We start from the raw sequence: 25702 nt of genomic DNA, 5'->3' as shown, positions 1-25702 counted from the left end.
CAGGAGAACCAGAGAAAAAAAAGCCTAAGAAGTATTTTTTTCTCTTCGTTCCTGTTGGCTTCCTTTATAAAGTCATTTTATCTTCAGGAATTCTAGCCTTCATGGCAGCTGCAGGAACAGATAGTGTCAGTTACTGCATGATGTGCCAAAAGTATTCACTAATTATAACTCAAGTAGTGAACTTGCCAAAAATGCAGCTAATGAGGGTTTGTGCAGGAGGCTGTGTACAAAATTATGTTCAGGATTTGTGAAACAGTCAGAGATCTTCAGGAGGGAAATGGACCTTAAATAGGAGTTAGATAGTTGAAGGAAGAAACATGAGAATAGGGTGAATTTCTGTGTGTGATTTGGATTTTATTTGCATAATTTATAATATGAACAAGTTTTAATGCATCATATAGACTATTAATTAAAAAAAAAAAAAGACACTCTAGACCCTAAAAGCAGCATGCAAAACAGAGAGGAAGCATTTAGAAATGCAGGAATTGATCAGAGATGAAAAACTGTTTGATCTCTTCATAGTCTTTTTTGCAGTTTTTATGGTTCTGTGGGCAAAACCATATTATATGAGCTGAGGATTTGGCAGAAAAAAGTAAAAATTATTCAAGACACTATTAACAAATCATATCAGAATAATTAGTAATACATGTCCCATTTTGTTGACAATTTAGATGTATTAATGTGCTCAAAATAGTATGCTGATGTAGATCAATTCCTGTTTTCCAAATAACATATTCTTCAGTAAAAACCTTTTCTATTGCTTGTTGATGGTGGGAGTATGTTACAAACCCTGTGGGGGGTAGGAAGTGAATATATGAAGAGTGCTGCTGTAAACACCCTTCTCCAGATTCTCTCTGTTTCACTGTTGCCTTTCTTTCCTTACCTGTGTAGGTTGCTGTACTCTGTTCTGCCACCATCAGTGGCAAATGAGCTGAGACACAAGCGTCCTGTTCCAGCCAAGCGCTACGACAATGTCACCATTCTTTTCAGTGGCATTGTGGGATTCAATGCCTTTTGTAGCAAACATGCCTCTGGAGAGGGAGCCATGAAAATTGTCAATCTTTTAAATGATCTTTACACAAGATTTGATATTCTGACTGATTCGCGAAGGAATCCGTTTGTTTATAAGGTAAAAAGTATCTAATCTGTTAGTTTTCTATAATTTACTATGGTGTCAGTATTTTCCAGTCTTACTGGATTTTAGGCTTTTAAAAAAAATTAATGTTCTCAGTCTGAACTGTGTTACCTGATATTAGATAGCTACAGAAAAGTATGTTGGTTATCTCTAAATGTCTGAAGTAACATAAAGTGCTAAGTTCTCATCACGATTTCTGCAGTCACCCATTAGGTGGTCATATGAATTTACTTCCACATTTAGCAGATGAAACTTATACAAGCTATTTGTGGTTCTTCTGACCTTGTGCTTTTAAGTTTTTCAGTTCTATTCCTGGGTCTTCTAGTTGTAAATTATATAATTTACTATTCATTAACTCAATGTGAATTTCATTCCTACATTCGCTTCAGGAGTGAGTTGTAGTTGCAAATGTAGCTGGTAGCAAGAAGATGCACAGATAGATACATATGCATCCCATATATATGTACATGTTTGCTTGTGTGTTTATATCTATGTAGATCATTCCTAGGTTTTGCTAGAACTGAATTTTATGTCCTGTACCATGTGACTTAAGGGTGTGAGTCAGAACAAACATAGTGCTAGGTTTCATTCACAAGACACCAGAGGAAAGACTCAGGTTTTCACAATCACAGTCACTGTAAGTTGCTATATTGTGGGTTTACAATAAATTCCCTTCAATAACAAGCAGAGATGACAGCTATTAGGGTGATTTGAATGAAACAGAAAGGGAAGTCTTTTAAAGGAGAAGCAGTCTTGAAGCACTACATCAATTCTAGTACTCTAAAATCCATAATAATGAAGTAATTGAAAAATATCTATCTTCATAGGTGGAAACGGTTGGGGACAAGTATATGACTGTGAGTGGTCTACCAGAGCCTTGCATGCATCATGCACGATCTATCTGCCACCTGGCTTTGGATATGATGGAAATAGCAGGCCAAGTTCAAGTAGATGGTGAGCCTGTACAGGTTAGTAAATGTGGGCTTGAATGAAAACCCATTCTTTGACAGCATGGTAATGTTTTGAAATAAGATAATGCTCTAGCCCCAGTCCATGCAAAGGATGGGCTTTGTTTCGTTAGATTTTGAGACTGATACATACAAATAATCGGAGAAGTCACGTGTAGATGTGACATGTGCAGTTCCCAGACCTTAATATGCTTATTCTGCTTTAAAAGGTAAAGGACTTAAAGTCCACATCATTTATGACTGTTTTCTGATAATTTCAATATAATCAATGAATTCCTATTGTGCATCAACAGTACAATCAGTTGACTCAACAGTACAATCTGTTGAGTCTTCTTCAATTCAAGGAGCAGAAAAATAATACTCCCTCCCTGATATTTTTGATCACGCCTCAGATCCTCATGTCAGAATGAGACATTATTGCATTAAAAAAAATTACAGATCTATAGACAGGTGCATCAATGATTACTGACACCACTGTATATTAGTGGAATGTCACTCACTGTGGGATTTCTGGAGATGTTGTAGCACTGATAGAGATCTGGGCAAGCAGCATTGACTGTCCTCATTAGAAGGCTGTGAGCAGAGCATTGTTAATGCGTGGAATGCATATTTTTATTTACATGAATTCTGCTGTTCTATCATCTGGCTTAGGGCTGTGTACTTCACTTTATCATGGGGCAAAGGCTTGATTTGGGGCTTTACAGTAACTGTAATGTGCTACAAGAATGAGCTTCTCCAAACCTCTGTTCTGTCTCTTGACCTTCTGAATACAAAATACCATGATTTTTCCTTTGAGAAACATCTTTTTTCTTGTCCCATGCCATCCTTTTCTGCACCCTCTGAGCACTCATTAAACACAGACCTGCAGAGTATGCCTCTCTGCCCACCTCTTTTTTTATTTTCACTGTACATAATAACAGCAGGGTGCATGCTGGAAAATTACGGTTTGATTGTTCATGTGGAGGGCAGAGGCATGACACTGTACTAAAGTTAAAAACAAAGAAGTCATAAAACCCAAAAAATGCAAGGCTTTGAAGAAGCAGGAGTAGCACTTTGGAAAAATAAACTCTAGTAGATATAAGTGGCATGTTGCCTGTGTTTAGTCAGAGGCATCAGATTAGTTACATTACTACATTACTTTTGAATAATCAAACTTAATTTTTTCTCTCTAAAGATAACCATAGGAATCCATACTGGTGAGGTAGTCACAGGTGTCATAGGTCAAAGGATGCCACGGTACTGTCTCTTTGGAAATACGGTCAACCTTACAAGCAGAACAGAAACTACTGGAGAAAAGGGAAAGATCAATGTCTCTGAATATACTTACAGGTGAGTGATGTATTATTTTTATTGGTATTGACATCTTAAAATAAATCACTTTGTCAGCATAACATAAAAGTCTTTTTGGAGTTAAAAGTGACAGTCCTCTTGCAACCATTATTTAGGTATGTGAGTTCTCATGAAACTGTACAGCAAACTGCATTATGATATTGGTCTGCACATATAATAATGATGTACAGATAGAGTTGACTCTTTTAATTGTCTGTTTGCATACATGTAGCATGTTTAATATTTTACATAGTGTGTGGAATGCATGCAAAGTCCATTCTTTTACATGTTTTCTCTTTCAATTTCAGGTGTCTTATGACACCAGAAAATTCAGATCCTCAGTTCCACCTGGAGTACAGAGGTCCAGTTTCTATGAAGGGCAAAAAAGAGCCAATGCAGGTTTGGTTTTTGTCCAGAAAGAGTACAGAGACAGAGGTATGAGTAACAAGAGGGTAATTTTGATTTTTTTCCAAACATAAACATGAAAAATTTAATCTAAACCACAGAGATCCATTTACATTTGCAAAACTAAATGTTCCGTAGAAAAAAAATGAAGAGTTTTGTGCAGCACTCTTTCATTAACACATTTATTATCTTGACAGTACTTGAAAATCCTTGATTATTTGTCTTTGCAGTTTGTACAGTTCTTGAAAGAGTACTTTTGATTTCAGAAAGTCCTTGAGGGAATGCCAAGTGTTTAAATATTTATATCTCCCTCGTACAGATTTCTACACTGTACTAGATTTTGCAATATAATGTCAGTTTCTGTTTAGCTGACATGTCTGGTTATCAGCACTTCAAAATTTGCCATTTGCTTTCTTGCACTGAGTGAAAAAATGTGCTTTCATCTATTTAGGCAACAGTCAGGCAACTATTTGCAAGCAGGTTCACACCTGATGTGTATGGTGGTCTCTTAACCCCAGACGGCACCTGCTTGTTCAGAGACAGTTGCATGGCAGAGCTTTAGAAATAGACATGGTGAAAACTACTTGTAAATGACTTACCAGCCTAAGTTGTCCTCTCAAAATCAGGTGAGGTAAAGCTCTTCAAGCACTGAGAGAACTTTAAGCTTATGGCTCAGTTTCAGAATTCTGGGCATGTGTTATCCAGAATTTCAGTAAAAGCCAATGAGATCTAGACTCAAAGTGTGCTACAAACTTAGACAACGAGGTTACAGTATGCCAGCTGCTTTGCCATAGCTGAGCGGGTGCATACCTTCCATCCAACATGTCAACAGGAAGAAAAAAAAGTTAAAAGTAATTTACATAGCTTGAATTCTGCCCTGAAGCAATACAAAAATTATGAGTTTTCTACTATGTATTTAATCTTAAAAACACCCTTGACTAAAATAATGAAAGTCATCAGTCACCTTGGCTGAAATAATTCTTATAAGTCAGAGGAAATTAATTATGTGTCTGAATGCTCATGTATTTCTGAAAATGTAATTTAGGCTGTTAAACTGTTTAGGCTTTTTAGGAGATCTAATCCAGATTTATTGCCACTGGTACTCAAGTATATGAATATTGACTTGTTAATGGTAACTCCCAGTATTAACCCCTTGCACTTTAGCTCTGCATTTTAATTCTGTATTTTTATATATATTACTTAGAATTATATTCTGGGTGCCACTTTTGAGAATACTTTTCTATTCTTATTCTACAGTAAGATAACTAAGTATAACTTCACATTGCTACCATTATTTCAAATCTATTGTATTTAAAATACATCTTAATTAAACGCCTTTCACTTTTTTTCTGCCTTATAAATGTCCTATCATTTGTATTAAGGCACATTATAATTTTAAATGTAAATTTCAGAGAGGTACTGAGTCATGTGGATATTTTCCTTGTTTTAGCCTAACACATGTTTAATATGAATATAAGGTTCAGATAGTTAAATACTTTCAGAGATATTGTACAGCAGCTGGTTTTGTTAATCCTCACAGCAGTCCTGAGAGACACTTTCTGATACTATTATCCAATAATTGAGTTTTGTAGAGGGAGACATGGGGGCAGGAATAAACCTGACTGAGATGTATTGTGAACCTGATTTTCAGGAGCACTTACAACTCACATTTTAAGCACATTGAAAAAGCATTTCTAATTTTGTTCGTTTTTGTTAATTCTGAAATTCAGTTATAGATGTAATTCTTAGAGACAGAAGGACTTTTTCCAAGAGAGGTGTCTCTTGTAAATTGTACTAAGTTTGGGAGCATAGGAGAATAGAAAAATACACTGATGTGATGATGTGAACTGATAGTCATTTTTTCAGAAATGACTTTGAAAAGTGAAAGAATATATTCCTCTAACCTTTTGATTCTTTTCCACTGCTTGCACAATGCCATCTATCCATACACAAAAGATGCACAAAATTTTATTCCTTTAAGATTTTTCTGAACTATTTCTCCTGTGAACGTACTCTTCATGTTTTTTATGGCACTTTATAGGCTGTGCATAAGTGTTTTAATCCACAAGCAGAAATCAGAACCAACTTTGTATGTTTGATCACTTTAAACTTTAACCACTTTGCTTTATGCACACATGTGGTCTTGGTTTTCTTTCCAGAATGTTTTTCAGAATGCTAATGTATTATTTTGTGCAATGCCACTTACTGTTATGCACAGGGGATCTGTACGTAACAATAAATAAGGGCGTGTTTAAATATATTCAGAAAATTTATGGTAAACTTCCTGAAAGGTCACTCGAGAATATTGCAAGAAGTGGCATATAGAAGTAAGCATGAAAATATTTCTTAAATCATCCTGAAGATACTTCTGCTAATTATGTTTTTACTGTGAAGTTTTCTACCTCCAGTATCTTCAGTCTAGGATTGATGCACATTAGTGATTTATTTTGCTTTTCATTATATCTGTTGGAGAGTTATTAGCTCAGCATTTGCAAATCTATCAGCATATTTTACTCTGAAGACCAGTGATAAGGACATGGTGAGGAAAAAGGACAAAATGTTTACAGATGCCATAAGAGATGTGAAACCAAGGCTAAAAATATGCTGTTTCTTTACTAGGCCAGTAGAAAATGATAGGGCTGAAGCAGCTCAGCATGCCTCAAACTTGATTCCAGGGTTGACATCTCTAATATCAGTCCCCATGAGCAGCAGTTACTTCTGAGAAAGACCTAATTTACAAGAATAAGTGTTGGTTTGGAGTGCTGCTCCTTCACTTTTTTTCTCTGATATCTATTCCATAATACCAGTACAGCAATAAGTAGAATTGGATCAGAAATGCATGTAGAAAAAAAGCAACTGTTACCAATTATTCACTTTGTATCTGCTTGTTTGCATAAGATTAGTTATGACCATGGTCATTATTTTAACAGAGGTTCAGCTGAAGTTTGTCTTTTGAGAAACAGATTTGTTGTAAAAAATAAATCTTGCCAAGAGCCTCAGATGTATGACTGCAATTTTTCTCCTTCTGCAGTTTTTAATATCTTTCTCTTCTGCTCTGTTCCCACATTACTGGTGGGAACAAATTGAAATATCTCAGGCAGAGCTGGTAGTTCACCAGGGCTGTAGGAATTGTTTCATTCCTACATACAAGACACATAAAAGAAATATATGCACTACCTATGCTTTTTGTTTTTTTAAATTTTTATTATTTGCTGATACTGGTTGCAAGTTGTAAAATGTATTTTATCACTACATTAACCCACCATGTTGTTTGCTTCAAAGAAAATTCCTTACTTCTCAAATTCTGCTTGCATGCTCTCAAGGAAACAAAGCAAGATGCTTTCTGAGCTGAGGGAAGAGGACGCTGAATAGGGTGCAATACTGCCTCCAAATATGGTGCCAGGCAGTAAGAGTATGTTATGGATGTTCTTCCACATTGTATCTCCCATCGCCATGTGCAATACCATTGTCTTTTGCCCTACTCCTGAAGTCATACTTACCATTTTTCTCTGGGCTTGCTTACTAATTTTTTGTCCTTATTGTTTGGTACTGTTATATCTCTGCTATGAGCATGTATTTCAAGCTTTCCTTTTTTTGATATGCATTTTTGCATGTCAGTCATGTGACCATTCCTACCACCAGATAATATTGAATGAAATTGCGTAGTGTGCACGCCACAACTAACCACTTCAACCTGATGCTTCACATCTTCATCTTCATCTCTGAAGTACTGTGGTTATGTGAATTGATGACATTTCTTGAAAGATAGGTATTTCAGTTGATAGGCAGAACAATGAACCCAAGGAACTATATTAAAAAAAAAAACCTAAAGCAGCATTACGAAAATTATTGCATAAATGGTATCAGATTTAGTTCTGCTATTACCATGCTTCTCATTCATTTTGTGAATAACACTTGATGATCTGTAAATTCCTGGTTGGAAAAAGGTTTCTCATTTGATATCATTCTGCATTTTCCCTTTGTGGACACTGTAAACATCTTCTGTATTGGAAGGGGACAGCTGTTTTTCTGATACTGCCATTTGAAGCATGTGCCAGTGTACTTCTCCTGAAATACTGTTCACTTGCAATGTATTTTTCATTGATTTATATAAACTAAATTAAATTGTCATATTAATAATAGATTGCAGGACAATTTTAGACCACTTGTAGTGCATTGATTCTCATCCTATGTAGCCCCTGGAGTTGGAAGGCATGCTGATGGTTGACGTGGTTGCCTTTTGGTCTCTAATTTCAGAAATGATCTTAATTTATTCCTTGAGAGGGCCTGGTAATATTCCTGGCATGACACAATTAAGGGATGTAAAGCTTGGAAAGGGACATAGTGTGTTTCATCAGCTGATGCAGTTAGTAAAAGTGGACAAGCTTTCAGATGCATAGACCTTCCATAACTTTAATATATAGTGCATTTTTATGTGAATAGTATCTGTTCTTTTCTGACTGATCATTTCTGAATATTTGCATTATAAAATAGAATAGTGCAATTACTTTGTGTATAAAAAATTGTCTATATCTAGTATATCTTATTAGCACAGAATATATATGTATAAATGTTTCATGTTAATGTGCAAAAGAAATTGCAATAAATTATTTTTTCCACGGACTTCTAGAAATATTTTGATTTTTGTTGGGTAGAAAACTTCATTTCATTGTTTGATACAAAAAAAAAAATTATCCATTAAATAATTTGCAGTTAATATTTAAATAAATTGTTGAGGCATTGTTCCAGTGTTTGCAAATGTCCAAGTGTCTCACATATCCAGGTTAATGGATCACATCCTCAAATTAAAGTAGTGTTCAAAATGTTGAGCTTAATGCTTCAAAAATAGTAGATGAGGTGACAAAACTGCATAACACCTTCCTTTGAAACCCTTGAGCAATATTTAACAATCAAGCATTATTAGCTGTATGTTTTAAGCAGGATGTACATCAGCAACCCAAGCTTTAGCAATGGGAAATGAGGAGAGGAAACCTCATACTTTCTTCCCCATCATCTCACTGCCAGACAGCAACACATCCCAAGACATCATAGAGGTTGCTCTCTCTCAGATAGGTACATAGCAGCAATTTGGGTTGATCAAGCTGTTCAAGCCTACAAGAACTTTATGGTGACTTCAAAAGACATGGAATTGTGACAGCTGTGATTGTGTATTGATATAATTCATATGCAAATGCTTCTGAAGAAACTGCAACTTCAAGCTGATGGAAGATATGCCAGAAAAATAATGCTCTGGGTTTCTATTTTATCTTCTTAATAATTTCAAAATATTAGAGTTCCCATTAAGCTGCTTTGTAACATAACCAGTTTCTTAAAGCATAGAATAATAGCTCATATTGTGTTCATGTAAGAGCTTTTTATCTCAGTACAGTTTAAGCACTTAACCACTTCTGTTACTAAAACTGGTCTTCACTTAAATGCTGCATTCAACTACTAAATTTATAGTTTGGTTAAATATTACTCTCAGCTAACAGTTACACACTTATTCAGGTATTTAATTCTTCTATGTGTGTTCTACTTCCTCTTTTATTTAACTGTAGTGATTTGCCTTTTCAGTAGAAGCTTTAGCTGAAACATGAGGCAGAATAATCACCAAAGTCTGTTTCAAAGGTCTTTATACATGGATGTATTTTATCCTGGTAATTTTATTTAAAAAAGAAAAACTGGAACAAGAGAAAAAAAGGGCGATCAGCAACGATCACAAATTGTGGAATGCTTAGTTGTTTGGAATCTCCTGGATCTTATGCATTCCTTTGAAATCAGAAGGCAAGGGAAATTGATTTTCAGTGGTGTTTGTGCTTTGGCTGTGCAGGGCACTGTGACTGCTGCTGTCTTAAAATGGGCACTGCAGTTGGCTTCCAAACTGCTGGTTCAGTCCTTGGTAGCAACAACTTCTGGGGACATAACTTCATGTTTGATTTCTTTTTAAACAGAATGATAAACAATGGATGAGACGCTCATTTGGATATCTGCATACAGGAAGGGTTGTCAAGCACTGGAATAAGCTGCCCAGAGATGTGGTGGAATCACCATCCCTGGAACTGTTCAAAAGGCACTTAGATGCAGCACTTGGGAATGTGGTTTAGCAGTGAACACAGCAGTGCTAAGTTAACAGTTGGACTCGTTGGTCTTAGAGTTGTTTTCCAAACTGTGATTCTCTGTAAAGGTCAATCTCCAGCAGGGACACATGAAGACAAAACCAATAAGGTTATGTGAAATTCTTTGGTTTTTTTTATAGCTTGGTTCCACTGTATAAGGTGGTAGTGCAAATCATGTCTGATTGGTTCCAAGCTCACTTTTGAAAGGCACAAGAAGGAAATAGGAAGGGATGTGCTAGCATGTGATAGGAATAAAAACTGGGTGGTGCTGGAGGCCCCAGGACCTTTGCTTTAAACAAACCTCTAGTGAAATCTAAGGCTAATACATGAATGTGATGCAGGTAGTCATGCACTGCAATATACATTCTTGTACTCTGCAATGTCTATGGCTTTGTCAGCATCACCTGTATCCATGGACCAGAGCAAAACCTGAGACGTCTGTATACTGAAATGTGTTTTTCATTCACCATGTAGACAAGTCAATGCTTTACTGTATTGTTACAAACTGTAAAATGGTTATTCCGTGCATTTCTAGAGCCACCAAATATTATTAAAAAAAAAAAAAAAATTGGGTCATTGGATTCTAGCATTATGAGAACTTGAGAATTTAGTATTTAAGTTCTCCAGGCAGTCAGCATACTGGTACAAATGGGATCTTTTGGGCAATTGTAAATTAGTTCTGCCAGTCACTGTGTTGGCTTATGGTATCCAAGTAAAGGGAAGTTACTGGACTTAACAGTCCTGTTTTATTTTAACAAGATTTTATTTTTTATTATACCAAGATCCTTTCTTTCATGGGGGAGATAGTCTGAAACTCTTGTCATTTCATGCACTGACCTGACCATGACAAGGGGTGGGGGAGCAAGTAATAAGCCGGTAAACAGAACTATGCTAATATAACTGTAAAAACAACAAAAAAAAAAGAGGCTCCATTCCCTAATCTATAGATCTATAGCTGCACATACAAGGCACTGTGGTTTTTTCTATTGTTCTTTAGATGTCTGTCTGACTTTAGGTGACAGTTTGGAAAAACTGCAACAACACATGCTGTCTCTACCAATTCATTTTTTGTTATTAACAGGAAAACACTAATGTTCAATTTCAACATAATCAACGGGTCTTTTTGCCAATGTAACTATTTTGGAGATAATGACAACAGTGGAATGTGAAAACAATATTGTGATTATTTTTCTGGGATGAAGATGTGTGATCTCTGTTATGAAGGTTTTGTCCCAGACTATTCCCCATATCCAGCATTCAGATTGGCATTGTTTTCCAGAGATGATTATGCACCTAATACAGATTCAACACCACAGGACAGCTGTGCTTTCAAGGGCAGCAATTTTGTGTCTGAGGATCTATCTGTTCATAAGCTATGCAGCTCTTGCAGGAAACCTGTGTGCCTTTTTATATTGTAGGTTGTCTGGGTCATTCTAGCGTTTAAAAACTGATTTTACACTGTCCTGTCTAGTGCTCTAAAAACTGATTTGTGATTAAAATGACAGAACATAGCTGAGCCCCAACAAAAGGCTGAAAATGTTCACAGTTCCTAGCTGGTGTTAATCATGATCCTGAACCGGAGACCAATTAAGCTAATAGTCTTTGAGCCTTTGTTTAAGAATAAAACCAAACAAAACCTCCCACAAAAACTACAAGGCCATAGTTTTCATATGAGAAGTAAAACTGTTGAGTTCAGTATTGCTGCCGCCAGCCCGTGTCAGTTGAGCATAATGCTCTAATGAAGTGTACGAAAAATGAACCACACTCATAAATCACACTGAAGTATGCAGTGTATTAAGTGAAGAAATGCACATCTATTTCTTACAAGTCCTAAACACTGTGTGTAAGGTTCCTGGAAAGAAAAGACAGCTTGTTATGCCTTATTATTTTCAGATATTTTGTGCAAGTCAATAAATCTTTCCTAGTAGTAGTAGTAGTAGTAGTAGTAGTAGTAGTAGTAGTAATCTTTCCTACGTAGTGTTCAGAAACAACGTAATTTCGGAAAAAAAAAAAAAAAAAAAAAAAAAAAAAGGAGCTCGTATAAGGAGGAGGCTGAAATGTAAGTACCCTTATTCCACAGAAGTTGTAGTGAAACATTCAGAACTTCAGCTACCTGTACAAGAAATCCAAGCCTCACTTTCTATCACATTCTATATATGTTTCTGGGCAATTTTGTATTGATGTAGAGGATAAGAAACTTGCCCACAAAATAAGAATTCATGTCTTTTCACACAGCCTTTCCCACATCATCCTGCCCTTCAAGCTTTATAGATGCTTGTGTATATATACTCACACACAGTTGAGTGCTGAACGCTCTTGCATGGAGTAGCATGAGTGGTGTACAGACTGCAATTCTAGAGTAATCAGCTGTTGGAAGAACTTGCTTTCCTGAGATACTCAATTCAAAGGAAGACCATGGAAATAACTACTGTTTTGCTTTTGACACTGGAAGAAAATAAAGATAAATTTTGCTTATACAGGTAAGTGTTTAGTTTTGAAAGCAATTGCTTCCTTCCATTGCTCATTTGCTAAGTCTGAAAGGAGAGGCTATCTGGGCAAAAGTGCCGTGTTAATGATGACATTTCTATCTCTATGAGAGACTCAATCTCAGTTTTCACTTGAACCTTGTTTTCCAAGCCATGGTGCATAGCTGTCAAGGAACACTGTCCATCCTTTTAGTTCATGGGTTTTGTTTTTACTAAGTGCTAAATTTTCACCTTACCCTTGACTGCCCCTGGCATCTTGAAGAACATCAAAAGCGTTTTGCTTTCTTGTCTGCTGACTATGCTTTGGTTTTCAGAAGTCAGTCCAATATTTGTGGTTGTTTCATATATTACTGGTGCTATTGATGCTATCCAAAATCGATAGGTCATATTTTAGTTCAGGAGTACACAAATCAGGTGTTTTGTCTCTGATGATGTGTCAGTACTTTGTATTGTAACATCTCTCATGTGTAAAAGCATGTAACATAAGCTGCAATTTTAAATGAAGATACAATATTCCAACATGTTACATAAGACATGGTTACAATGGCACAGATCTTTGGTAACATTTTGGTAAAGTTTATTTAACAACAGTGTTGTTACTTCAGTTCAAGAAAAGGAGTTCAACTTTGCCCAAGCAGCACCCAGCATTCGTATAGCTACATTTACATGGGGCTCTTAGAAGGAAAGTGTCCTAGAAATAACTAAAGGTTGTTCCAATGTAGGTCATATTTGAAGAGATAGTTTGTTTTAACTATTTAAGAATTACAAGCCAAAGATATTACACTGACAAGTCTTTCTTAACATTCAAATTTGTCTATAATTTCTCATGGAAAGATTTTTGGGTCATTTCTGCTTTCATAGTGCCTGATTTTATTACCCCCATGAATGTGGAGGCCCGTGGCAAGTGTAACACTGCTACAAAAAACCATTATCTGGTCTGCTAATTAATTGTTTGAAATAGCTTATCAGCACTTCAGGAGTGGCTTCTATTGTAGAGTGCTCACTTTTCTGCTAGGAGTTTCTGCTGATCAACAGTATCACTCCTGATGCAGAGTAGTCCATTTTACACATCTCTTCCTGTAGCTTATATTCATTTTCTCTACAGCCCTCTGGTTAATACACAGGAAAAGTTCTGCTGAGACAAGTGGTACTGAAAGTGTCACTGAAATTAAGACAGGAATTAAAAATACTTGCAAAACAGGAAGAACTAATATATTATTTCCAGGCTGTTGCTCATACCTGGAGTATGCCAAAATTCCCTGCATCTGCTTCTATTCTGTTCTGCATTTCTGCAGCCTTCAAACTACTTCCATTGTTAATTATGAGGATGTGGACAAACTAGAGGGACTGATATTAAAGAGTCTTTGCTTCTTTCCCTCATCTGTGTCTGTAACAATTTCCTTTCCCTTCTGTGCATCTCAGTAATGCAGATGTGAACTTTGGGTTGCATTTATCAGAGCTGCTTTCTTTGTTCAGTCTACTCGAAAACATCCACAGGTCATTAGAGTTACTAACTGCAGCCACTAGGTCAGGTTGGAACATCTCCTGCTCCTAAACAAGGAACATATGCTGGAAAGCCCCCTGCTTGTGGAAAAACAAAAAGCAAGTGGGAGAACTCCATCAGCTCACAGCTTGGTGCAAAAAAAAAATTAGCAGTAATCAGTGTAATAGGATTCTGAGTGGGTAATTAGGCTATGAAGGGAATAGTCCCACCCACCAGCACACAGATTAGTCGGGCAATAACCTTAAGCACTGCCATGGCTTTTTCAACTATGGCGCTTTCCTTCCCGCAGGGGGAGGTGGAGCAGATAATCAGGAGGGTGAAGCAAAAGAGATTTGTTGCTTCCTGAGCACAAGGCCTCCTTTGGGCTTCTCTCGTTGTCTGGCCACTTGCACCAGCAGCAGCATTTGGGATGCGCCTGCCTTGCTCGGTAACAGAGGCAGTGTGGCTCTGTGGGTGCAGGGGACCTGGGCAAGGTGCTGCAGGCCCAGGTCTTTGCTGAGAACTTTTTCTTCTATCTGCATCCAAAGCAACAACAGTACCAAGCAATGTTGCTGCTTTTCTACAGAAAAAGAGGAAAAGAATTTGGGTACTAACAGATTCTGTAAACATGGCCAAATCTTTTGGTTTATGGAGCTGGATCTGCTATCCTTCACCTCCTTAGGGCAAATACTCATCTGTTGATGCACGTGAACTGTGGATTAATTTTAATTATCAAGTCCTATATATGCTTTATTTAATTAACCTGCTCTTAGTAAATACAAAACCCAATGCATGGATTCAGAATATGTGATAAAAATCCATTCCACTTGTAGCTTTTTCAGCAGGAGAGTCATTCTGTTCAGCTGATTGCTGAATAATCTCAGAAATTAACCCTCAACCTCTTTCTGCTGATTATTTGAAGGTAGAAAGATTTTGAGTAGCATAGTATTTATAAATCAAGACAGGGAGACTGAAAAAAAAAAATCAAACATTGTCCTTTTATAACCCTGGAGAATTTTGCTAGCTTCAACCACTATTCCATAAAGTTTGTTAATGACATTCATATTGATAAGTAGCTGTTGCATGTTTTCCTTACAGGACATCCTAGGTCTGTTCTTGATATCGTGTAAATTACTGATCAATTTGTGGAGATGTTTATGTTCTTTATTAAGGCAAAGATGTCAGCATTACGCAGTTGAATTCAGAACTATATTTGTTGACTTTACACTGAAAATGTGATTAGTGTTTTATGTAGGGGTTAATTAATAGAGCTGAAGAGCTGAATTCTATTGCTGCGTGGTAACTCAGTAGAAGATTATACCTTTAGAAGGTTTATTTCCTTTTTGGCATTATGAAAGACACACAGGTTGAGAAAATAAAAGTCTGTGTTTCCCTTAGCACAGCAACTCAGCCCTCCTGATTTTCCTCGGAGATATGAACTATTCCATCATGAGAAATACTCTCTTTTTCAATTGGAACCTACCCCTTCCTGTTCTCTAAAGAGATGGTTTTCACCCTTGGGTGCATCTTTGGAACTGACTATCATTACTAATTTGCTAATAATGTTCTTAATTTTCAGACAGAGTTTTCTGGCAAAAGTTTCTTATTGTACTAAAAACCTCCCATGGAGTCTGCAGAAACTAGCAATGCCAGCCAGTTAGAAATCACCCATGTGTCAGCAATAAAGAACAAATAGATTGTTTCCAAATATAGATATAAACCTCATAATGCAGTATTTGCTAGTGTCACCAGCAGAGCTTATGTGGGTGAGTATTTGCTGGAGCAAACCCAAAGATGTCATCAAAACAACTGGGTGACAGGAAGTTGTTCTGTCCACATAACTCAAACCCATGGCTGTCACATGACAGAGTGCTTGCTGTTCTCTGCTTACTATTAAGGCCATTCATTTGTTTTGAGACATCTTTTCTGTGCAAGAAGTAAGAATGAGAGAAAAGGTAGTTGCCATTGCCTGCCTAACCACACTTTCTTATCTGACCATGGAAAGTGGCTTCCCAAACACACAGGTGCTTTGAATTGAGGAGCAAAACAGGTGTCTTAAAGTTTTCTAAAGCTGAAGGACCTTTAGAACAGGGTCCATGAAGTACTTCACACAGCATGGTCCTTGTCTGGACTGGAATACTGGGGGGAAAAAACAAAACAAAACAAAAAATACAACAACAACAACAACAACAACAACAACAACAACAACAACAAAAAAAAACAAAACAAAACAAAAAAAAAAAACCAAGGAGCAACTTATGCTTCAGGACAAATAAATTCTCTAAAATCTGGTGCTGTACTGCACTCTATGACTTCATTTCCCTCAGGTATTTTTTTTAGAATTATGTAGGTCTCTTAGTAACAGTACTGCCTTTTTTTCATTTTTTTCCCCTCCCACTTGTTACTGTTTGCTTGACTTCCATGTTTAAACAGCAATTAGTTTTAAAACAGACTTTTTTGATATTTCTCCAGTCAAATAGGCCTTTTTTTTCTCACACCTGGTTTGTTTCATGTGGGACATTGTTTGTCATTTTTATTCATACATTGCTTAGATGTTTGGACTAAAACAACCCCAGAAAATTCCATTTCTTCAGATTGCAGGAGAAGATTAAGATGTGATGCAGCACTTCCAGACTAGAGCATGCACCATCTATAAGTGAACTGTATATTTACGTGGGCATGGTCTGAAGTTGTTGGCATGTTAAGGTTGGAAAATTTCTGCTGAATTCTGGATCAAAATGTTTAGCAAGTAATATGAGTCCTATGCAAGCGGTCTAGAAACATTCAGTGTAATTCAGGGTTAAAAATGTAGCAGGCCAGGTGAACAACAGGAAAGCATTCCTGGGCTAGTCCTATTAGCCAAGATTCACAGTGGGCCTTCTAAGTATGTTTTCTCTGCAGATAGTGTACACCTAGACCTGTTGGTTACCTCAGGAAAAGGGGTTATTTAAAAATTCTTAGCTAAAGTTATTGGGAGTATCAGTTATGGAAACTGCTTAAGAATTGAGTCATTGTTGTGGGAGGCATATGGGTTCAGTTGAAAAACACCAGAAGAAAATTTTCATTTTTAATGAACTGTTTTTGCATGTTCTGTGGTATGTGTGCAGCCCTGACAAACCCACGTTTTTTACAGCTTGTCCATGAGAACATTCCTTGTAACAGTTCCCATTTCTTATCTCCAGCTGATTCACAGTATGTGAGGGGTACATCAGGAATGGTCAAGTGTGTAATCATCAATCCTGCTTTGCACACCTGTTTTCCAAGTCTTATATAGGTAGAAGTAGATAAGGAAACCCAATGTTGTGCTGAGATTGATATCCACAAGGGACAAGCCTGTGTTTATTTAGTGTTCCTCTCTTTAACTCAAAATGACTGGCTAAAGGGAGAGTGGCTTTGAGTGTCACAAAATTATAATGTGAGCTAGCATCCTTTCCATTAAGGACCTTGAAGTGTACTGGAAGTGGTACTAAATTTTCTAGAGCTCAGGGTTATTTCTTTGAAAGTAACCCCCAAGAATTAGCAAGACAAAACTAGATGTGCACTTAACCAGGCTTCCTGTTGCAAAATTACATTCTTCTCTGGAGATAGAATTGTTTTAGAATTTCACTCGGGAGGGAATAGCTACATGTGTGAACCTCTTTTTCAGAGTTTTGTGGAAGTAGTCCTGATCCCAAAAGATGCTAAAAAGTAATTAAACCAAACCAAAAACCACAAAACACCCACCACCTTGGGCATTTCTGTCCTGAGACGAGATAGATGGGGATTCCCTGTTTAAACATCAATTCCCTGTCTAAACATCACATAAAGTGTGTAGTGGGAAGAGCCATTTGGAAGTTTTTGTGTTCAAAAGAAGCTTTCCTTCTTGTGGTGACTACTTTTAGTGAGGAGTGAACAGAGGTGAGCATCTCCTGCTGGATAAAGGGACAGAGTGCAAGAGGGTTAACAGCACAGGATGGCCATATGCAACATGAACAAGATGTGATGCTAACCCTGGATCTGCAGCAGTATCCTCACTTTACAGAATTTATCATTTATAATCCTGTAATGTTTCAGCGTTGCACTAATTAGTTAGTATGGTACAAAGTTGGAAATATTTCCTGTATCCTGAGTTTATTAAGCACACCAACTGCCAACACAAAAAAGTGTGTTTAACTCTGGATACAGTTAGTGTGACAAGATGTACTAATGTTTATAGTCTAATAAGGGATATTCACTTCTGTGTACAGAAGTATGAAGTTCTGGAAACACTTCACACTTTGAGGGACAGTGTGAGTAAAACACTATGGTTTATGTTAGTCTGGGAGTTTTCAGAATTGCATGATGATGTTTGGATTTCCAAAGTACTGAGCAACTGTGAGGCAATGTTTATTTGTGAGAAACTTGGCTGTTTCATGCTGCCATGAGGTACTGCTCAGGTGAGGAAGAGTTATTTTCTGAAGTTTTGCCAACACCAGATTCACACACAGTGCAAACACTTGGGCTAGGGTGTAGGCACAGCTAACTACCTTCAAACTTGAGTGATTATATAGAGAAATAATTTTCTCCCCCTGCATAGTTTCACCTTAAAGAGTTGGTGAGGATAATACTTTCTTAAGCAACATTAGATAGCTGGCTTGTATAAGCTACTTAAGAAATGCTTTGGTAGCTTGTTTTGATGCAGAGTGGGGATGGCTGTATACGTTTGTTTGTTTTCCTCAGAAATCAATTTAAACATAGTGCTGCAAAGATGATGTCTCTTAGTTCGGTCTAAATAATGGCAGGTTCGTCAGAAGCTCCTTTGAAATATTTCCCCAGCTGATACATCATTAACCAGGGGGAAACAATGTGGCATCAGTTACACTGTGAAATTCTCTAAGTGCTGAGAAATCAACTGTGCAAGAGAAGCCTTGTGAGCAGCAGCCTAAGGTAAGTGGGGCATCTACTGGTGAAATGTTGCAGTGAATTCATCTATGCCATGAGAATCTGCTTCAAATCCTTCTGTACAGACCATTCTGTACATTCTACATTTTACTTTGCCAAATAAGCAAGTGCCAGATCTGTCTCCTGAACTCCTTGGGGAAAAAAATGCATTTTCTTATTGGATAATTCCTTACTTTCTGGCACTCCTTTGGAGTTGTCTGCCATGTACATTGCAATAGAATATCTCCAACTTTCCCCCACCCCATTCTCTCATGGCAAGTTCTCTGATAGTTTAAGTCTGTCTTCCTTGTACAAGGAGCTCTGATACTCTAACCAGGGGTTGAAAATTAATACTATGTATAAATAAAATTCTATATATAAACAATATTCTGTTAAAAATACTTATAAAAATCCTTAAGTGAATGCAAAACTATAATATCCAGAGCTCCCAAACACAGGTCATTATCCACATAACTAAATTGCTTTCCTGTGTTCTTCAGAAAATGTATGCAACAGTGTGAGATTCTCTACAGCATTAAAGTTTAATTACTTCTACAGAATGCATTTAAAAATATATTTTAAATTGTTTTTACAAAATTCTATGTTTCAATTTTTTTTGCAAATTAGACAAGGACTTGGGAGGAGCCCAAGGGAGCCTTCCCAAACATGTAAACTAATTTCATTGTTAGGACTACCATTTTAGAATCAATTGGTATGGGAAAAGCTTGCCAGCATGTTTACTTGGTGCATGGATATGCTCTTGTGAAAAGGAAAACTGAATAAATAAGTGACAAAGTAATGCTAAATTAGGAGGTGATCTGTTCAAACTGTTAAAATAACTTGCTTCTGCTGTCCTTACAGATATGACATTGTCACCCAGTCAGTAAAGCCAGACATTTCCTTAACACTTTTTAAAATTCTATTGCCATAACAGAGGAGTAGTCATACATCAGAATACAAAAGCACCCTTACTTCTGCTCTGCTGCACAGCACACTTGCTAAATTTAGCTGTGCTGGGGAATAATTTGCTTTATATAATCTTATCACAAACCATTGCTGAAAAAAATACATCCAAGTCTGTCACTTGACCTTGGGCAAAACAAGTCTTTGTTCTTTCTTCAGAACTCCTTTTGCCACGTATGTTAAAAAAATCTGAAACCAAGCTGTGATTTCAGCTGTCCTTGTCCAAAGTCAGTGGAGTAAGCAAAAGTCATTTTAGTCTTGTTAAAGCAAAGATTTCAGTACGTTCCCTTTCTGGGGACTGGTGCTTTTTTTAGCTGATTTTTTTAGCATGTTCTGTGCTTCATTTCACGTGAACCTTTGGACAGAAACAATACCAGTTTTGTTTTCTTTAGTCCTTACAATACTGATGTTATTTTATTTTGCCCTTATTAATAGAAGCAAACAAAACAAATCATTGTGATTGATAGGTACAAAACACTTTGATCTCCGAAATACAAGGTGTGCTTGATTACTATGTTTAAACTTTACCCTGCTTTTCTTTTTATCCAGAAGTCAGATAATACCTGGTTCCTACTTCGAAACCTATAATTTCTTTTGGCTTAAGAATTCCACAGTTAGAAACTGTTTGAGGCTGGGAGAAGTCTTTGGAGAAATATTGCAGTATGTTTGCTCTGTTATTTCCATTCTTCCTCTGGGTTGGCTAATGCACACCTTGGACAGTGGGGTTAAAACAACCTTTTTATAGGGGTGCTGAGCCAAATGTGCCTGTGCTTGGTAACAGTGAGGGGGAAAAATCCCAGCAGAAGTCAAGTGACCAATAAATAAGAATTGAGAAAAAAACCTTTGAGATATGCTTAAGGTTAGAGGACAAAAATCAAGGCATCTCTTTCTAGGTAGCAAAAACTTTTCCACTATTTCCTGAATTGCAAATCCTAGGGCTTATGTTGAAGGGAAGCTGTTGCCAATGATGGCCAAGCAGTAGCATTTTCATTTATATCTGACTATAAGGACTTGGCTCTTCAGTAAATACACTTATTACTTTATTTAATCACTGCAGTCTTCTTAAAAAAAACATAAGACTAAACCACTACTGCTCTGTAGGCCCAAACAGATGCAGGAAATGACAGAAGCTTTTCTAAACACTTTCAAAAATTAAATGTTCAGGAACCCTGAATCAGTACCAAAGTCATAAAGTTATTACAGACTCATATTTAGTAAGACTTAGATGAAGCCTTTAGCCTTTATTATCATTTTCATGACATTGAACACTGAACTCAACCCATGTTTGCCCACTTGCCATCCACTTGGATACCCTGTGCTTCTCTGTAGTAGCTGGCAGATTGATGATAGATAGTACTGTAAATTTTATTGCTATTAGGCACATTTCTAATTGTTCTAGGTGAAGTTACCATATTCTTTACTGGAATATGTTACAATGATAACCTACTATAAGAGTTGTTAAAAAGGAACCAGCATTTTAAGAATAGCAATGCTCCATATTTATGGTAATCAAGAAATTTCTGTGAGATAATTTGGCATGTGTATTATTTCTCATCACTCAAAACACAAGATAAAAACTCAGTTATGAATGCTAAATTGTATCATATATCAGCATCACTTGCTATGTTATTCTAAAATAATTTTTTAAAATAAAATTTAAAGATTGAATTTTTCTTTATATGAAATTTTTCTTTATATAAAGAGTGCATTTGTGAAATGCACTCTTTAAAGTTATTTAGCACAGTTAAATCATTTTAGGAATAGTAGGGAGAATAAGGAGAGCAGAGAAGGAAGGAGTGTAAAATTCTACAGTCCTTTGTATCTTAAAAAGAAATCAATTAGTTCCAGACTTCTACAAGCCATTAACATTCTTGTATTCCCCTCTTTTTTCCCTTATGTGTTGGTTGGTTCTGGGATGGATTGTTCCATTGAGGCATTTCAGGAGCTTTCAAAAGAAGAAAGATGCACATCCAACAGAAGTTAGTAAAAATATACTCTAACAGTTCTATGATTGTAATCATACTGGCACCACAAAACAATCCAAGTTGGCCACCTACATCGGCTGTAATAGAAGGAAATAAACATATGTCATACAAATCATCTGGTTTAGTCTAGCAAGCAAACAAAACCCTGCCAAGCTCAAGTGTTACATAAATTCAATATACATAATCCATCACTTTAGGAAAACAGAATTAATATCCTTAAGAAAGTTTACTGAAGAAGACTAATGTGGTTTTGAAAATTCTAAACAAAGCAAGTACCACACAAGACATCCTACTGTGAAACAGATACCTAAAATATTTACTGCTTCTATGCCTTTTTAGCTGTTCCCTTGCTTCTCATCCCCATGCCCTCCCTCTCCTCTCCAAATCCCTAAAATGTCACTGTTCTTACAGTCCTGTCTGTGACAGAACCATAAACTAGTGCCAAACTTAATTCTTGCTCTCAGCTGCTGTCCATACCACAGCTTCTTTAATGGAATGACAGGAGACAATACCACAAGACAGACATGATTATTACTATTATAGTATAAAAATTATGACTTGTTCAGAAGTCCACATAGTTTTTTATTGAGGAGGTGAGAGAATTTAAAAAATGGGTATTTTTTGTTGTCTGGTGTTTTTTTAATTATTTTAATTATTGTTTTTAGATTGATTATTAATAATAAATACTAAGCATTCACTTACCAAGCAACTCAGAGATAGTCAAGGCCTTCTGCTGCTGTGTTATTTTGTAGCTCAGATCATGATATTTAATCTCAATACGCACAAGGTTTTGCCTAATGACAAATACATAGAGTTTACTTGAAACAGTCAGGAGTTCTGCTCAATTTTACCATCATCTGTCAGCATGGTCTGAGTTCAGGGAGAGGGATGGTGTCTTTAATGAAAAGCTAGGTGAATTTTATCAAAATTAGCTACATTAGAGAGGAGAAAACCCTAAACTGTAATAACAAAACAGCAGTTTATCAGGAGTAGATCTTCCTGTTGTGTTGGAAAGGTAGCTCTCAATCTGTACTGTGGGGCAGAATCATATTTTTTAAAGGTCACTGAGAGAAACTTGAATGGAAATGTCAAGCAAAGTGTAGCCTACGACTCTTGATTATGTGCAACTGCATAGTTAATTGTGTTAATTTCAATTGGCATGTTTGTGCAGAGCATGCTTGTCCTAAATTTGGATGTTCAGTTCTACCCTCTGCTAGTAGCCTCACTTATCTAATTATATTCTTGCCTGCTGCAAAAGTAGAAGAGTAGGTAAATCTCAGTTGGAGCAAGACCCGTGAAGCAAGACTGACTGAAGAGCTCTTCTTTATAGTATCTTGTCTGTAGAAACACTCTGCCCAAGTCTTAAACTGAATATAAAAATAATTGGTTTGGAAGAAAACAATGTCAATGGCTCAATGTCCAAATACAGTATTTTGACCAGTGCTGTTTAACATCTTTTTAGTGACATGGACAGTGGCACTGAGGGCTCCTTCAGCAAGTTTGTCAATGACACCAAGCTGTGTGGTGTGACTGACATGCTGGAGGGAAGGGATGCCATCCAGAGAGATGGACAGGCTTGGGAGGTGAGCCTGTGCAAACCTCACATAGCTCAGCAAGGCCAGGTGCTACATACTGAACCTGGATCAGGGCAAGCACAGGCACAAGTACAGGCTGAACAGAGAATAGAAATGAGAGCAGCCCTAAGTGGAGGTACTTGGGGTGTTCACTGAGGAGAAGCTGAACAAGAACCAGCAATGTGCACTTGCAGCCCTCAGAGTCAGCCTGGACTGCAGCAAAGGAAAAGTGACCAGAACACTGAGGGCAGGTCCACAAGAGTGGAGTGACTTGAGGGGCAGAACAGAACCCCTGGGGTGTTTTGTCCAGCTCTGGGGCTCCCATCGTAAAAAGGATGTAGAGAGCCCAGAGAAGGCCATGAAGATGATCAGAGGCTGGAGCACCTCACCTGTTAGGACAGGCTGAGAGGCTTGTAGCTGTTCAGCCTGGGAAAGAGAAGCCTCTGGAGAGATATTGTAGCAGCCTTCCAACCTTTCCAGTACTTGAAGGGGGTTTACAAAAAAACACAGAAAGGGACTTTTTACAAGGACATGTAGGGATAGGACAAGGGGGAGTGGCTTTAAACTGAAACAGGGTAGGTGTGGATTAGATACTGAGAAGACAGTCTTTACTGTGAAGGTGGAGATTTCCCAGAGAATTTATGGATGCCCCATCCTTAGCAGTCTTCAAGGCCAGGTTGGATGGGGCTTTGAGCAACCTGATGTAGAGGGTGGTATCCCTGCCCACAGGGATTGCAGATGATCCAGATCGTTATGGTGCCTTCCAACCCAAACCCTACCATGATTCTTCAGAAGTGTTAACAGCTGCAGGTTTTTGGTTTGACAGTGACAATGAGCTCATTAACAATATTCATGAAAATAAAGTATTTTCTATACAAAATCATCACTTCTATCTCTTTGGGTGATAATTCTAAAACTCAGCACTAAGGTATAAAAATAATAATATTCTCCTAGATTCTGTTAGTAAGGCTCCTGCCCTTGTAATGGATTTACTAGCAGAACTATGCAATAAATATTTAACTTTTTCCTTCTTGCATCTTCAGAAATAATTACATCTCTGTGTTTTATAGTTTGAAATGTGTACTCATTAATATGTTGGCAGGATTGCTATTGGTTAAGGCCTGGTAACTGGGGAATTTCCTGTATTTTCCCTTGCTTAATTGAATAATTACTGAGTTGTGCATGATGTTTACAGACAATAAAATAATCAATGAAGATAAAATGTCCTCAAGGGATTAATATTGTTTGTATATAAAAAGTTTAATTTTCATAATGTTCATTTGGAACATACTTTTTAATAGGGCCTGTAGATACAGGCCAAGAGGTAATGGTTGTAAACTAAGAGGGGGTAGATTCAGATTAGGTGTAAGGAAGGCAGTTTTACAAGGGTGGTGAAACACTGGAACAGGTTGCCCTGAGAGTTGGTGAATGACCCATGCCTGGAAACATTCAAGGCTCTGAGCAACCCCATGTAGATTAAGATGTCCCTGCTTATTGCAGGGGAGTTGGACTATTTGACCATTAAAGGTCCTGTCCAACCCAACCATTTAATGATTTTTATAGTTCCTGTGCATGTATAAACATATGCCAGCATTTGCAGACTGATGGCTTCAAAAGTGAGAAAACCAAAGTCACTGAGATGAGGAAACTCATAGATATTTAATGAACCAAATATTCTACAGTTGTTGACAAACATGCTTTGATGTTGTGTATACTGTGAGTTCATGTAGCAACTGCCTTAATACTTATTTGTACTGCTGACATCTCTGGCTATGAGAAAGAGGCAGTTCAGCATATGAAACTGTATTAAATTTTCTTCCTCCTTTTCCTGGGTAGTGCTTTCAGTCACACACAGCCATCTTGTTTCACTCTTCTGCTACCTTCTGAGAATTGATGCAGAAGATTTTCTAAATAACTTCTATAATATAAATAGTGTTAGGGAATTCTACTAACAGTAGAAAATATTATAAAATGCTTGGCATTGCTGCTACAATAAAACCCAGGTCTTCAGTACTTGCAAAACTTCCTTTGGGAATAGGCTAAAAGGAGAAAAACTTTATACAGCATCTATTTGTGGTTTTTCATTGCCTTAATTTGTGGAAGTGTGAAGATTTGTCTTCTCTACTGGATCGATTATGAATAGCTTTGACAACCCTACATTTTTTTATTCCTAGTCGAAACAGTGATCAAAAAACTTTGACATAAGAGATTAGTGAGAGAGAAGGTAATTGAGAATAGTAATTTATAATTGCATTATCTATTCTTTGTTATCCAGTCTTAGGTGTATCTAAGTATATTATATATATATAATATATATATATCAGTATAATACATATATATGTCAATATAGATATGAATT

The 25702-nt window shown here is 37.0% G+C and overlaps 2 protein-coding genes across 2 annotated transcripts in view; one reads left to right on the top strand and one right to left on the bottom strand.

Moving 5' to 3' along the window:
* The window catches only part of GUCY1B1 (guanylate cyclase 1 soluble subunit beta 1), a 59203-nt gene extending 33595 nt beyond the window's left edge, over positions 1–25608 (top strand). Inside the window, exons 10-14 of the mRNA XM_085578866.1 lie at positions 892–1129; positions 1963–2103; positions 3278–3432; positions 3741–3867; positions 9789–25608. Of these exons, the coding sequence (XP_085434992.1) occupies positions 892–1129; positions 1963–2103; positions 3278–3432; positions 3741–3867; positions 9789–9941 (814 nt within the window). The 3' untranslated portion in view covers positions 9942–25608. The remainder of the gene's footprint in view (positions 1–891; positions 1130–1962; positions 2104–3277; positions 3433–3740; positions 3868–9788) is intronic.
* The window catches only part of ASIC5 (acid sensing ion channel subunit family member 5), a 23675-nt gene continuing 19619 nt past the window's right edge, over positions 21647–25702 (bottom strand). The window contains exons 9-10 of the mRNA XM_021544758.3: positions 22472–22563; positions 21647–21846 (exon numbers count right to left, since the gene is read on the bottom strand). Coding sequence (XP_021400433.2) covers positions 21647–21846; positions 22472–22563 — 292 coding nt within the window. The remainder of the gene's footprint in view (positions 21847–22471; positions 22564–25702) is intronic.

Source organism: Lonchura striata, chromosome 4 (genome assembly GCF_050655825.1).
Source record: "Lonchura striata isolate lonStrDom1 chromosome 4, ASM5065582v1, whole genome shotgun sequence".
NCBI classification, from domain to species: Eukaryota; Metazoa; Chordata; class Aves; order Passeriformes; family Estrildidae; genus Lonchura; species Lonchura striata.
This window is presented reverse-complemented; position numbering and strand designations above follow the sequence as displayed.